Raw genomic sequence first — 14,924 nt, 5'->3', positions numbered from 1 at the left:
GGTGGTATATAGGTAGTCTTTTCTTGTCCCTTGGGGGTGTGGGGAGAACAGGTATCTGGAGAAGATGGAGGGCAGATGAGCTGATTGCTGAGGGCAGGAGCCCCCTTGAAGTTCTGCACCAAGCGAGGCTGAATCCATCTTGTTGTGCTGTGCTATGGATCCTGCCTGAAAGAACTCCCTTCTCCCTGAGATGATGGTTGCTACCTCAGCATGATATCCTTGGTAACATATTCTAAATATTAGTCCTTTTCTAAGCATCCCATTAATGGACATCCCGGGATGGTTAGTCATTGCCTACCAAGACCCTGGAAGACTACAGAAGCAGAGTATCATTGCCTTGTTTATAGCTACTCCCACCCCTGCTTAAGCCTGGCAGCACTGACTCTTTGCAAGAAAAAACAGAAGGGACAGAAAGCAGAAAAGTTGCAGGGAAGAGACAGTGGAAGGGCACTTTCAACTCTTCCTCCTGGTTTTCTCCATGAGGAATCTACCTCTGCTGCGTGGTGGTTGGGAGCTCTTTTGAAGGATAAAAGGAATATGGTGTATTAGAACAGAACCATCAGTCGCTTTCAGTGACACAGGACAACAAATGAAGAAGCCTGTCTGCACACCATGGGGTGGGAGTGGGGCCGGGTATGAAAAATCTGAGGATGTCTACACTACAAAATTACATCAACTTAACTTACATTGTCAGACAGCCCTGCAGTTATTAAACTGCCTGTGTGTATGCACACTTGGCTCCTTGTGAAAGCAGTGTGTCCCCTCACCAGGAGCGCTTGTATCATCAGAGTGGGGCACTGTGGGATGGCTTCTGAAGGCCAGTAACAGTCAACATAATTAACAGTGTGTTGACTAAATTAGATAGACTGTGACTCTAAGCTGCTCAGGGAGGTGGTGTTACAATAGGCTTAGAGAGACACTTAACATCAGCAGGAGCCAAATGTAAGTGAAGACACTGCCTCAGCTAGATTGACACAAGGCGGTTTATGTCTAACCATGTAGTATAGACCAGGCCTGAATTTGCTTAGTTACTCCAGCTTTACAGAAACATGAGAAATAATCCATTCAACCATCATGGTGGCAGCCACCTCAGAGAAAGGGGCACAGCATTTAGGAACAGGGATGTCCCACAGTGCACCAAACCTGATTTAATGTGACTTATATGGAACTTTACAAATTAATACAAATTATGAATACAGTAATATATATCTTAATTAAGCCACTATTACGGAATGCACTACTTAAAGTAAATTTGACCATGATCTCTGCAACAGCTTTTGTTGCTTAATTGTGGAATTGAAAAGCTATTAACAGCAGCTTTTAATGTTTTGTAGAGTTTAATTGAATACAGTTTGTTTAAAATGTTATATAGTCATTTACAGATACGAAAATTGATGTCTCACAGTTTCACATTTTTTAATTTAATTTCTTCCAAATTCTGTGAAACAGTAATGTTGAGCATTCAATGAACCTGAGGTAGGGACCATACATTTAATAAGAATTTTAATTGGGCTATTTGATCTGAGATGCTAATCAGGTTGCAATAAAAACAGAGTGATTGTATTTAATCACACTACTTTCAAAACAACTTGCTTCTCCATCTGCTGAGAGTGTGAAGTTTAAGGATGGAAAAGTCAAAGATGCCAAACCCTCCCTCAGAGTTTCATCCTGAAAAGAGAATTTTCAAAGCTGCCGCACTGAGTTGCTACCTCAAGGGCTGCTTTAAGGATTAATTCAAGTTTGTAAAGTGTTCTAAGTTCCTTAGAAGGAAGAATCTACTTCAGTGCTAAATTGTATCCTGTTTTCCCAGGCAAAATTAAAAAAAATACTTTAACAAATTGTACAGATAAAACGCTTGCAAGCATATCAACAGACTAATAAAATACAACCATGCTCTTATTAGTATGAAAATACAGTACTCAAGGATTTATGTTTTCTCCTCAGTTTCTGATCATTGGCCCTAAATATCTACAGAACAATGTATCATGTCTTGACTGTGTAAGTAACTGGAATTCCAACCCACCCCATAATAATTAGCTACATAAAAGCACACAAATACATGTCCTGCTGTAAAACTGCTCTGATTTTACTGCCATCTAATGTTAGAGTCATTGTCTATTTTTCTGAACTAATCCCACTAATTTCAATTCAACTATTCATTGAATGACACTAAACATAAGTAAGGGTGGCAGGAACTCGACCCCAAGTCAGTTATTTTGAGAGGTGTGGGGGGATTATGGTAGTAAATATATTTTTACAGTCAGTTTCTTATCCCCTCAAATGCTTTACATATACACCCCTGTACGCAGTTCAGGTTCACTTTGCCTAGGGTATGTCAAGCAAACACACCCTAACCCTTTTACTCCCTTTGATATCTGTGACTCTAGGGAAAGGTAAGAAGGGAATTACTTCTAATCAGTAAGGAGAATACGAGGTGGTTCTCTTTTACTGTGACAAAATGTGATTACCTGACACTGGGAGGAGAAATCTGGACTAGCTGCTCTGGATCTGCTTTAGTTTTCAGTGGTTACATGTTACACTTTAATATTCCTCGTTTCATGTATAAAAACTAAAATATACTTTAGGAAAAAGGACAGAGGGGCTCCAAAAATTTGTATACTTGTAAAATGGAGAAACAAATGACTGAAAAATCATAAGACATAAAAAGTACTTATACCCAAGTAGATATTTATGATATCAATTTAGACTAGTCATCCGTTTAATCTAAAGTTGATTTAGGAATTAAGATAAAAACTAAAAGCTTCAGGAAAACAGGGTTGTTTCACATGATAGGATATCATTTGTTTGGGAACTGCTGAAGTGAACCTTTCAAGCTGATACTCAGCTTTGACTACAAAAAAATATTTAGATCTCATTAGTCTAGGAATATGAGACTCCCCCCAGGCAAAAATAATGCATTAAAAAGGTTTTTATCTGGAGCACAGAAGTCATTCACCTTGTCTGTAGCTAAGACAGAATATCAAAAATCCTTGTGTCACCTCTACTTGCCATTAGGAACACTGGAGATAAAAAACGCCCAGGTATTAATTATTTACCATTTAAACATAAACAGAGGTAGAGTTTTCAGTCAGATTGGCAGAAATAAAGCCCCATGTTACTGCAGAGCTAAACTCCTGCATTCAGAGCATAGTATGAATTTTGAACATGAAACAATTTAGTGCCTAAAAGTCTTGAACTCAAATGCAATATTGGTTGGTGGTAGCATTATATTTACAAATATTTTGATTCTTCCTGTAACAAGGTAAATACAATTATGTGTATTAATAAATCATCAAACCCTACTACTCGTACATTTTACACCTTCTTTACACAATTTAAGAGTTCTTCTTTATCCATTTGGTAACCACTCTTCTTCCACTGATCCCTTAACTGCTGTAACATTGTTCCAATTTCCTTTCCAGAAGAAATTCCCATTTTTCTTAAATCATGGCCACTGACAGGAAAAGAAGGGACAGACCACTCTTGCATTTCCTTTAGAAGATGCTCCTCTCCTTGGTATTTTAGAAGCTCACAGATCCTGGAGTTCATATCAGGTTCCCTAGACTTAAACAAAACAAAAACACACAACAACTATTAAGTGTCAGAAAACAGCTTAGTCTCAGATCAGCTGATGTTGTTCCTACTCAACATCACAAACTGACACCACAACCGGCACTCACTTGACAGCCTGTAAAGCCCTAATGGACAATATATACATAACATCTCCATTTTGACTGTGCAGTTGATTAGCTTTCCCCAACATCTAACCAAGATTGGCACTTGCAATAGAGCCACTGTAGCTACCAGACTGGCTCAGATAAGTAGCTGGATTTAGCATTTTGGGGAAGGTGGAACAAATCAGAAGATATTTTTCATCCCAAGGGAGTGAGCCTGTCTTTTATTACTTAGGTTTGCAACCTAGGGATTTTGGCAGATCCTTGGAGGCTTCTGGAAACCCAGATAGTAGTAGTAGTAGTGGCCATTATTTCCGGTATATAATTGGCAAAGAGGCTATTACCAGAGTGATCCATGCCTTGCTCACCTCCAGCCTAGAGTACTGCAGTGTACTCAACATGGGGCTACACTTGAAAATTATTCAAGCTTCCGCTGTAGCAGAATGGCACTGGCTGCCTACTTAATAGTACTTCTCACAAGGAACATATTATACCTGTGTTTCAGAGACTGCACCAGCTTTCAGTTCATTTTGTGCACACTTCAAATGGTTGAATTTGATCTATAAAGCTCTTTATGGTTAGGGTCCCTTGAAGTCAACCTTTTTTCTTCTGTTTTGATACAGCAGAAGAGATCACCTGGGACAGCCATAGCCAAACTAACAAATCATTCCCCAGATATGTTTACAAGGAGTTGTGTAGCATTGACTCAAATTTTTCTTTCAGATGTTAACTCCAACATTTCAAACCTGGCTGCCTTAAAGTTAGACCAATAGGCCCATGCAAAAGCTGCTACCTTACGGAGTTGGGGCAGCTCAGCACTGCTAAAAATATTACTTCTAAGAAGGCGCATACATATGGCTTTTAGGAGCCTAACACAAACCATCAAATTTGAAAATTTTGGCTTTTTTAGGTATCGAAGTGTGATACAGGTGCCCATGCGAATAGCAGCTCTGAAGGGGGTCTCAAAATATCAAACCTTGGTGTTTTATGTTGCAAGTGATAGATTTATTATAGTAATTAACTTCCTAACAACTCCTCCTCTGACCCCCAAACCTCCCCACCTCAGTTCCATACTTCTCCCACCCACACTCAACAACCCTCCAGGTTCAATCCCAGGCTCCTTCCCTCTTCTTCAGCTCCTCCATTGACCCTGACTCCCCCAAGCCGTTGCACGGCTTCTGGGGGGTATGAGAAATATGTTTCTGTATTGTAGTTTAAATGAATTACTCCAAAAAGTTCTGTATTAATTTGCCTAGTAAGGAATCTTTTTGCCAAAAAACATTCCCTGAATAATTTTTTTTTTTTTGGCTGTATTATTACTGCCATACTTGCTGACAGGTATTTTGAAACAAATTACCAAAACAATTGAAACTGGTGTGATTATAATGGTGTTATTTTGACAAATAAAATATGCAGAATTTTAAAATATTATGTGCAGAATTTTTAATTTTTTGACGCAGAATTCCCCCACAAGTAAACTATAGTTAACTCTGTATAGCACTTTTCATCCACAAACCTCAAAGTACTTTTGAAAGGAAGGAAAGTATCACGATCCCTGTATTACAGGTGGGGAAACTTTGGTGTATAGAGGTGAAGTAACTAACCCAAAATCACAAAGCAGGTCAGTAAAATGTCTGGGAATAGAACGCAAGAGTCCTGATTCCCTGTCCAGGGTCCTCTGCGTTGGACGATGCTGCCTCTTTTCCTGTCTGTCTTAAGTGAGAGCTTTGAGTTTAATATAAGAAATAAAATAGACAGTGACGTGAAATGCACTTACATCTATAATGAAGTCTTGATATGGTTTAAGTGGTTCTGGACTATCTGTAGCTTTGATTAAGTCTCTTCTACGCTTCACTATAAAAAGGCCAAGGTTTTTCTCTTCTTTTGAGATTTTCAGCCTCAAATCGAGTTTTATGACATCATCCTGCACCTTGAACAGTGATGTTAGAACGGTCATTGGTTTTGGAAACAGATTCTGAACATTTTTACTGACTTTGTCAAATTCCTCTAAACTCCCATTAACAGGTAATCCTGAAGGGGGACACACAAAAAGTATCATGAAATAGTGTTACAAAAGAACTAGCAAATCAGCAGAAGAAATGGTCTAATCAAGTACTGCACGACAACACAAATGACTATGGAGTCTACTGCCATCTTAATATGCTGGTCTGCAGTTATTTGTGTTATAGAATTCTTATGTAACCCTCATTGTACTTTACCTATATAATGGGCAACATCGAGCTCATACATAAGTCGAACCAAATGATTTACGTGGTTTCCAACAAGAATTTTTTTCAGTTCCACCCAAATCCTCTCTCCTGATATTCCAGCCAAACCTTTGGCATTTTTCTTAATTGCTTCCAGAGTATTAGGTTCATGGTCACCAGGCTTTTCTGCTACTCTTCCATAAAACCTACAAAATAAGAATTCTAAATCTTACTACATTTAACGATTCTTCTGTTTATTACTTCTCTTCAGAAAATTACCTCAGGGCAATATTAACTGTCCTAATCTTAAAGTATTCATGGAGTATTAAAGTGCAACTGATCTTACATAATTAGAACTTATGGAGTGCTTTATATATCCACAGATGTCAAAGCACATCACACTTTCAAAGGCATCATCACTTCATTCTACAAATGAAACTGAGGTGCAGTTGCAAAAGGTCTTACAGAAAGTTGGTGGCAGATCTTGGGACAGAACTGAAGTCTCTTAGGGCCAGATTTTCAAAGGTATTTAGGTGTCTAGTGGGTTTTTCAAAAGCACCTAAATAGATTAGGTGCCTAACAAGAGTCGGGCACCTAATCTGTTTAGGCACTTTTGAAAATTCCACTAGGTGCCTGTTTGGATCTTTAGATGGCTAAATAAATACCTTTGAAAAGCTGGCTGTTGACTGCTATGACCTACTCCCAATGAACCAAGCAGTTTCTAATCTTGTAATGATTATCCAATTTTTGTGTCTTCAGAATACCGCTTTCCTTTTCTCTCTGCATGTTCTCGGATAACGTGTCATTCATAAGCCATCCTGACAGCTTAATGCCATGTTGGCTCTACTCTTACTTCGCCTGTAACAGATGGCAATATTCCCCATTCCTCAACAGAAGAATCATATTACACACCCACTAACCTTCCCAGCCACTGTAGTGAACTTGTCAGCAGATGTCCAGAATCAGAGACGATCACAAAAGAAAAGCTGATTGAGCACTGAAAATTTCTAGGCATGGTAACATTAGATCCATTGAGGGTCAGAGTAACCAGTAAATTGAGCTTCATGTTATTAACTAACTCCTCAGTTCTAAAGCTGACTTAGTCTTGTTTCTCCATCTCCATGTTTTGTTGTTAACTGGGACATGAGGTTGCAGAAACAAGTGTGGTACGACCCATCACCCTATTTATCACCGCAGAAGGAAAATCATTACCAAAATTACATGAGTCCTTATTTTCAGCATCTTACTGAGGACAAGGCACTATATGAGTTTGGCTTGTGTGTTTTTCATGACACACTAAGCTTCTATTTATCCAACTGGCTGTGGAATATAACACTCTTGTGAAAATTTTGTTTGAAAATAACTAACGTTATTCATTTCTTTATTTAGAAAAGCAAAATATTACCTGAAATATCTCAGTATTCGTAAATAATCCTCTTGTATTCTCTGGCTTGCATGTCCTACAAATCTTACTTTCTTGTTTTTTAAGTCTTCGTAACCCCTGAAATAATCAAAAAGCGTGCCATCCAAACCTAGTAAAGAAAAAGTGTTTTTAAAAGGTGTATTTAAGTAAATGTAAAAACAACCTATAATTTTAGTTGATTTAAAGCAGCAGAGATTATACACTTAGTTTTAACACAATACTCTATTACTGGGTAAATGATTAAATTGCAGCAAGGGAGATTAAGGTTGGACATTAGGAAAAACTTCCTAACTGTCAGGGTGGTTAAGCACTGGAATAAATTGCACAGGGAGGTTGTGGAATCTCCATCATTGGAGATTTTTAAGAGCAGGTTAGACAAACACCTGTCAGGAATGGTCTAGATAATACTGAGTCCTACTACGAGTGCATGGGACTGGACCAGATGACCTCGAGGTCCCTTCCAGTCCTATGATTCTATGAAGAAAACGTTCACGTCAGAAGACCTGAAAGCCAAGATATCCTCTGATCGGTCAGACCTCCCCCATTTGTGCAACCCCCAATTTAGCTATGGAGGCAAATTCTGGTTTTGGGCAAAGGCCTAGATGAAACACTGCCTTCAACATTAAGAGAGAAATTGTATTTTATTTTTGGAAGAAGTTACCTAAAAACAGAGAGTTGATTGTAAGATCTCTTCTTTCAGCATCTTTTTCCCAGTCCGTTGTGAATTCCACCTCTGCATGTCGTCCATCAGTGACAACATCAATTCTAAGTGTGGTAATTTCAAAATTCTGTTCATGGAGCTGCAATTCACACAATATTGTTGTTTTATCTTCAAACACAATAGGGAAAAGGAATCAATGTACAAGAGTTAAATTTTCTTTGTGCATATCCACCTTCTATACAAATGTACAATGAACAGAAAAATCAGAATACGTTCATTGCCTTTAGGTAAGGTTCGTTTGATAAGGTTTTATTTTTAATTTTCTCATGCTACTTGGGGTGCTATACTTTTGTTCAGAAAACAGAAGCCAAATAATTATACAAATCTTGGAGGAAATAATTGCAATGCTACTTTGGCTAAGATCAAGCATAGTATCAGTTTACTATTGGATAAGCCCTGTATTGGGGAAAATATATCCTGCTTTTATATGGGGATGGACTATCTAACAGATTTTTTCTAACTACTAAGAGCCTACAAGATTCATAAACCTAGTTTGTGATTACCCTGGCAGTAATGGTTCCATGTTTTTCTCCTTTGTTATTGATCATACGAACACCAGCAGACTGGAACATTTCCTTCATCTGAGTAGGTGTAGCAACGGTGGCAAAGTCCACATCTTGTGGTTTCATTCCATTTAATAAATCTCTGACAGCACCTCCAGCTATTCTTAATTCATACTTTTCCTTTTCAAATAACTCTGGGAGGGGAAAAAATCTTGGTAAGAATATTTTCTTTTAAAAATGTAATATCCCTCTTTAACCAGCTGTAGATTTGACTCACGCATATTGGGGCAGATTTTCAAAGATATTGCAAATGTTAAATATGCACAAATACCAGGATTGCATATAAAAAAACCCCCCAAAACCAAAACCACTAGTCATGTGCACATACAACCAAGCCAGCTGATTGCCTAACTGGCCACGTATGGATGCAAATATGTTTGCATTCATGACATCGCATGCACACATTTGAAAAATCTAGCCCAGTACATCATGTTAACAGAGGCTTGTTTTGCATAAAAGACAAAGAAAGTCAATATAGGCCTTGTGCATTCAACAAATAAATATTTAGATTACTGAAATTTGCATAAGGTTATACTTGCTATAAAGTTTGAATAGCACCACAAGAGGACCTAAACAAGAATAATTGTGCAAGTGCCTGAACATTGGGTCCATGTGAAATTAAAACATGCGAACAACAGTTTAAAGCAGCGATACCCAGATCTCAGTGGTTCAGAACCCAAATTAGCGATCAACATTACCCAAAAGAGCTACAGTAGCATGAATTCATTGTCTCACAGCAAAATGAGAGCTGCAGGAGACACATTAAAGAGCCACTTCTTACTTGCGAGACTCAGTCAGTATCACTGGTTTAAAGATTACTGCTAGTAATGGTTCAGTAGTGACTTCTCTTGTCACTGGACACAGAATGTGAAGAAATGCCTATATGATCTTGAAGAACTAAAGAACTTAATATGCTGCCTTCAGCAGCTTCTTGACATAAATTATGAGGAGCACTGTCTTCTTTGGAATTTATACAAATGATTGTCATATTTGAAATTGGTAAAAAAGAATATATGGCAAAGTACAGATCTCCCTGTATTCTTAATATTTTACCAAAAAGGGCCAACTTCCTCAATTAATTTAGAAAAGTGGTTCCTGCAAGCCTTGCAACACACTGAAATAAAAGTATCTGCAAGATTTGTGAGTTAGAAACAAAATATTTATTTTCTTTCAGGCAATACGTTAATTTTACTAGAATTTAAAATATTTTTTGAAATAAGGTTTCAAAAGACACCCTCTTTAAAGTTGAGAGGCATGGTCAGTACATTACTACCACACTCCAGCACGTGACACATTAAAATTTATGTAAATATTATTACAGTGCAGTTTTCCCAATCTCCCATGTTTTCTTGACAGATTTACTGATGCAGTAACCTCAAAAGTGATACACCTCAATTCAAGGTCAGAGGTGTAACTGCAATACCATATTTATTCAGTGGTGCCAAAATCAGTTGTTCCACCCCAAGTTTAAAAGAAAAAGTCAGACTCAAGAAGTGAGATTTGTTTTCAACTATAAAGAAAAGAAAAACACACAAAGAGCATATTATACATAAAAATGTGTTCAAATGTCCAAGTTTGCTAAAGTGAGGCAGGGTTTTTTTAGACCTCTTCATTGTAAAATGAAGACAGAAGAAACAAAAATACATACTAATTTAGGAACAAAATTGTTGATTTTTTCATTGTTTATAAACCTACTGTGAATAAAAATGTTTTCATTTATTATTTCAATTAAAAGAGTTTTGAGGATAAATATTCCCTTGTAGAGTCGAAATCCTTAACAATACCCGCACATGAGAACCAAAATGTCAAATGGACTAAAAACTGACTGAAATGGCTTTGACCAATGTGCCAATTATACTGTCCTAGCTGAATGAAATGCAAACAAGGAAACAACATACAGTAACTCCTCACTTAAAGTCATCCCGGTTAACGTTGTTTTGTTGCTGATCAATTAGAGAACATGCGTGTTTAAAGTTGCACAATGCTCCCTTATAACGTTGTTTGGCAGCTGTCTGCTTTGTCCACTGCTTGCAGAAAGAGCAGCCCGTTGCAGCTAGCTGGTGGGGGCTTGGAACCAGGGTGGACCAGCAGCCCCCGTATCAGCTCCCCGCTCCCCTAAGTTCCCTGTGCTGCAGCCACCCAGCAGGCTACCAATTGCCAGAAGTTCAGCTGTCCCTCCCCCCACTGCCGTGTGCTGCTCCTGCCCTCTGCTTTGGAGTTGCTCCTAGAAGCCTCCTGATTGCTGTGGAAGGGGAGGGGGAAGGGCAGGGGGGGCTAATGTCAGGGTGTCTCCCTCCCCCCTGCTCCTGCCCCCCGCTTACCCCATCTCCATGGCAGGGGCGAGGGGGGGATGCGACACGACAGGGCTCACGACGGGGGGGGGGGGGAGAGCTTGCTGGCAGCAGCTGCTGTCTCAACTTGCTGATCTACTTAAAAAGACAGTGTACTTAGAGTGAGGTCAGTGTACTTAATGGGGCAATACACATCTCTCTCTCTCCCCCTCTCTCACATACACACACAGGGTGTGTCTCTGTCTCTCATGCTGTCTCCCCACCCTCCATTTGTGCTGCCTTGTAGAGTGTGAGACTACATTAATAACAATGAGCTAACCCTTGAGGGCTCAGTTGAGTGCTAGTTCATCATTTAGTAGTAAGGCATTCCCTGGGAAATACTCCACTCGCTGACTTCACCACCTCAACCAACTTCACAATCATCATTGCTGTGTACAGTATTAAATTGTTTGTTTAAAATGTATACTGTGTATGTATATATATAAGTCTTTTGTCTGGTGAAAAAAAATTTCCCTGGAACCTAACTCCCCCTATTTACATTAATTCTTATGGAGAAATTGGATTCGCTTAACATTGTTTCGCTTAAAGTCACATTTTTCAGGAACGTACAACGTTAAGCGAGGAGTTACTGTACATGGGAAAAAACAGCTGTTTAAAACTTTCAGTTTCAATAACGTTCAAAAAATGTTCGGCATTTTAGTATCAGCCATATTAAAATGTTCTTTATTCTTGAATGTGTCCCCTTAAAAAGTTAGAATAAAATGTTTTATGAAGAAGCCACTTTAAAATATTATTAAATCACTTTGTAAAATAAATGAATAAATACATTAAACTTACATAATACTTTCCTGAAAGATCCCAAACACTTCACACATTACACAAAACACCCCAACTTTTGGAAGGAACAGCAAACAAATGGCACACAAAGTCAATGAAATTTTGTCTAAGACACTAGAGCAAATCCAAATTCAATATATGTACCATCATATCTTTAATATATTTACAAAGCTAACAGGATCTCTGAGTTTAGAATGCAGTTCTACCCTCAGGAAATGAATCTCTAAAAATGTCACAGTGGGACTCCATATACACTGTCTCACTGATTTGCATTTCAAAATTTGCTCACTTTGGAAGTGAAAAGATTTGTTTTCTAAATGCCATCACCCACAAACTCACCCTGGACTCCTACTTCTCTCCATTTCATAAATCACCACCAGTAACAGAGGTTCTCCAAGTGAAATGTAACTTCCTGCCTGCAGCCCCATAAACTTCAGATTTTGCAATCAATGACACTTATCAGCCTTAGGTAACTTTGCACAGGTGCTACCTATAATCTGAAGACAGAGCGGTTGCCAAGGTGCAATTTGGCAGATACCTATGAGCAAAATAAAATAATCCAGCTTGACTGCAAGAGCACCCAGGGTTTGTGCAGACGACACGTGAAAAAAAAATATATTTTTTTTTTTACTTGCAAACTGGGCATATCTGAAATGTGAATCATAGAAACACAGGACTGGAAGGAAGCTCAAGGGATCATCTAGTCCAGTCCCCTGCACTGAGGCAGGACTAAGTATTATCTAGATCATTCCTGACAGGCATTTGTTTAACGTGTTCTTAAAAACCTCCCATGACAGAGATCCTGCAACCTCCCTAGATAATTTGTTCCAGTGCTTAACTACCCTGACAATTAGCAAGTTTTTTCTAATGTCTAACTCAATCTCCCTTGCTACAATTTAAGCCCATTTATCACTCTCCTCTTTATAGCAACCTTTTACGCACTTGAAGACTGGTACATCCCCCCTCAGTCTTCTCTTCTCCAGACTAAACAAACCCAAGTTTTTCTATCTTTCCTTACAGGTCATGTTTTCTAGACCTTTAATCATTTTAGTTGCTCTCTTCTGGACTCTCCCCAATATGTCCACTCCTTTTCCCAACTTCCAAGTGTGGTGCCCAGAACTGGACGCAATACTCCAGTTAAGGCTTCAACAGCGTTGAAGAGAGTGGAAGAATTACTTCTCATGTCTTGATAAATCTAAGAATAGAACTCACAATTAATTTGGGGCTTGTTCCCTGCATTTTGACAGTGTGCCCCGAGGTTGGTACTCACGCTCTTGTGCTTCTGCAAGACAACTTGACTCAGAGAACAATATCTGCACATTGGACGATACGGTTGCACATTTCATTTTCTCAGCTCATAAGTGGAGTAAGAGTCAATGAATATGGAACCATTTACACAAAGTCATGTTTGCAGGAAGAACTGAATTTTACTGGTAAACAGAAGCATACATGTTCTAGCATGCACCACTACCTAGCCCCTCCTACATACAGGCCTAGATAAAGGCAATGTGTACATCTGATGGAGATAGCCTTTCATTGGTGAGAAATGCACTTGCGTCCACACTCAAATTTGTTCCAATACATATTTCTCTAACCATTAATCAATGCATGCTGTGCCCACACAAGGTTAAAGTAAGCTTCCCTCTATTAGCTTCATCAATTGAGTGGCAGCCTGGACCCCTTCAAATTCCATTCAGTGCTAACAGTGGTCTGAGCTACTGAGCTACAATAATCTGGTCACTTTTCTGAACTCCCCTGCCAGAGGTTTGCTTGACCAGAAGTCACCTCTGAGGATGGAAGTATAAGCTGGTTTCAGAGTAGCAGCCGTGTTAGTCTGTATTCGCAAAAAGAAAAGGAGGACTTGTGGCACCTTACAGACTAACAAATCTATTTGAGCATAAGCTTTCGTGAGCTACAGCTCACTTCATCCGATGTAGCTCACAAAAGCTTATGCTCAAATAAATTTGTTAGTCTCTACGGTGCCACAAGTCCTCTTCTTTTTGGAAGTGTAAGCATCTCTCACCTGCCACACTCTTCAGCCCTGGGGTGAAGAGAGACTGGAATTCCGGAGACTCCAGCTTCATGGTGACCAAGTGCCGTCCCCGGACCCCTCTCTGGGCGAGGGGGAAGAGGTGGAGACCCGCCCTGCAGCGCGGCAGGAACAGCTGGCACCACATCTAAGGAGAAGAAACGGACCCAGTATAAGTTGGGACGGAGCCCATCGCTGAGGGGGGAAAAGCCAAGTTCCCCTTCTCTGCAGCTTCTCCACAAGGTGGGAAGGGTCAAACAACTGATCTTGACGTGAACACGCCCCTCAATAGCCACAGCACCCGAGCGCCTCCAGAACTTCAAGGCAGGTCTGCTCAGGGGGAGATAAGGAAGCATCACCCCCTTTGTTTTACAAACGGGAAACTAAATGGCGCTCAGGCCAGACGAACGGTGCCTGGCTCCGGGTTCGCTCCACCGGCTCCCACAGGTTGATTCCAGAACTAGAGCGTCCACACACACACAGAGCTACTCCGAGTCCGGACCCCGGCCCGGCGCGCAGTGCGGGGGGGGGAGCTCTCCTTGCACCCCAAGACCCCCTGAGTCCGGGGTTCCGGACCCCCGGCCCGCCCCAGGCAGGACTCCGAGGGGGCCGGCTGCCCACAGGCTCGGCCCCGTGCAAACGGCGCCGGGATCTGCCTCCCCAGGCCGAGCCCGGGCAGCCGCTGCCCCCGGGACCCATCGCCCCTCCCCTGCCCGGTGCCCGCCGCAAGGTGGGGGCGTCGCTGGGCCCGGGGCAGGCGCCGCGGGGTCCGGCCTGAAGGGAGCGGCCCCGGCACGCCGGGCGCTTAGACCGCGCGGGGGCGGGGGGGGGCGGGGGAGGCGGCGGCGGCCTTACCCAGCCTGCGGCCTCCGTGCCGAGCTCGCCCGCCGAGGCCGCCTCTTCCGGGAAGGGCGCGTGAGCGGGGAGGAGCCAGTCGCGGGGGGGGAGGATGACAGGCCCAGCGCCCCCTGCCGGCCCCTGGGGGAAGGTGCGGGCTGCTGGGCTCTGCGCCCCCTGCCGGCCCCTGGGGGAGGTGCGGGCTGCTGGGCTCTGCGCCCCCTGCCGGCCCCTGGGGGAGGTGCGGGCTGCTGGGCTCTGCGCCCCCTGCCGGCCCCTGGGGGAGGTGCGGGCTGCTGGGCTCTGCGCCCCCTGCCGGCCCTTGGGGGAGGTGCGGGCTTG

The 14,924-nt window shown here is 41.5% G+C and overlaps 2 protein-coding genes across 2 annotated transcripts in view; one reads left to right on the top strand and one right to left on the bottom strand.

The window, feature by feature from the left end:
• Positions 1-1,231: 1,231 nt before the first annotated feature.
• On the bottom strand, positions 1,232-14,671 carry TRNT1 (tRNA nucleotidyl transferase 1). Its single transcript, XM_084633474.1, has 8 exons — positions 14,601-14,671; positions 13,740-13,893; positions 8,529-8,722; positions 7,966-8,104; positions 7,287-7,413; positions 5,894-6,087; positions 5,452-5,705; positions 1,232-3,564 (listed from the first exon to the last, which is right to left on the bottom strand). Exons 2-8 carry the CDS (start codon positions 13,891-13,893, stop codon positions 3,316-3,318), a joined length of 1,311 nt encoding a protein of 436 aa, XP_084489600.1. The 5' UTR covers positions 14,601-14,671; the 3' UTR covers positions 1,232-3,315.
• The window catches only part of IL5RA (interleukin 5 receptor subunit alpha), a 35,493-nt gene continuing 34,468 nt past the window's right edge, over positions 13,900-14,924 (top strand). The window contains exon 1 of the mRNA XM_084633473.1: positions 13,900-14,192. The gene's annotated coding sequence lies outside the window, so the exon portion shown is untranslated. The remainder of the gene's footprint in view (positions 14,193-14,924) is intronic.

The sequence above is a fragment of the Lepidochelys olivacea genome (assembly GCF_965140295.1).
Source record: "Lepidochelys olivacea isolate rLepOli2 genome assembly, chromosome: 7".
NCBI classification, from domain to species: Eukaryota; Metazoa; Chordata; order Testudines; family Cheloniidae; genus Lepidochelys; species Lepidochelys olivacea.
Note: the sequence above shows the minus strand (reverse complement) of the source record. Positions and strands in the feature narration are given on the sequence as shown.

Excerpts from the sequence above, each read along its gene's own strand:
- TRNT1 (XM_084633474.1), bottom strand. The coding sequence starts at position 13,893 with ATGTGGTGCCAGCTGTTCCTGCCGCGCTGCAGGGCGGGTCTCCACCTC. Across the intron at positions 8,723-13,739 it reads AGGGCTGAAGAGTGTGGCAG|AGTTATTTGAAAAGGAAAAG; the intron begins GTGAGAGATGCT and ends TTCCCCTCCCAG. Across the intron at positions 8,105-8,528 it reads ATGGAACCATTACTGCCAGG|CTCCATGAACAGAATTTTGA; the intron begins GTAATCACAAAC and ends TGTGAATTGCAG.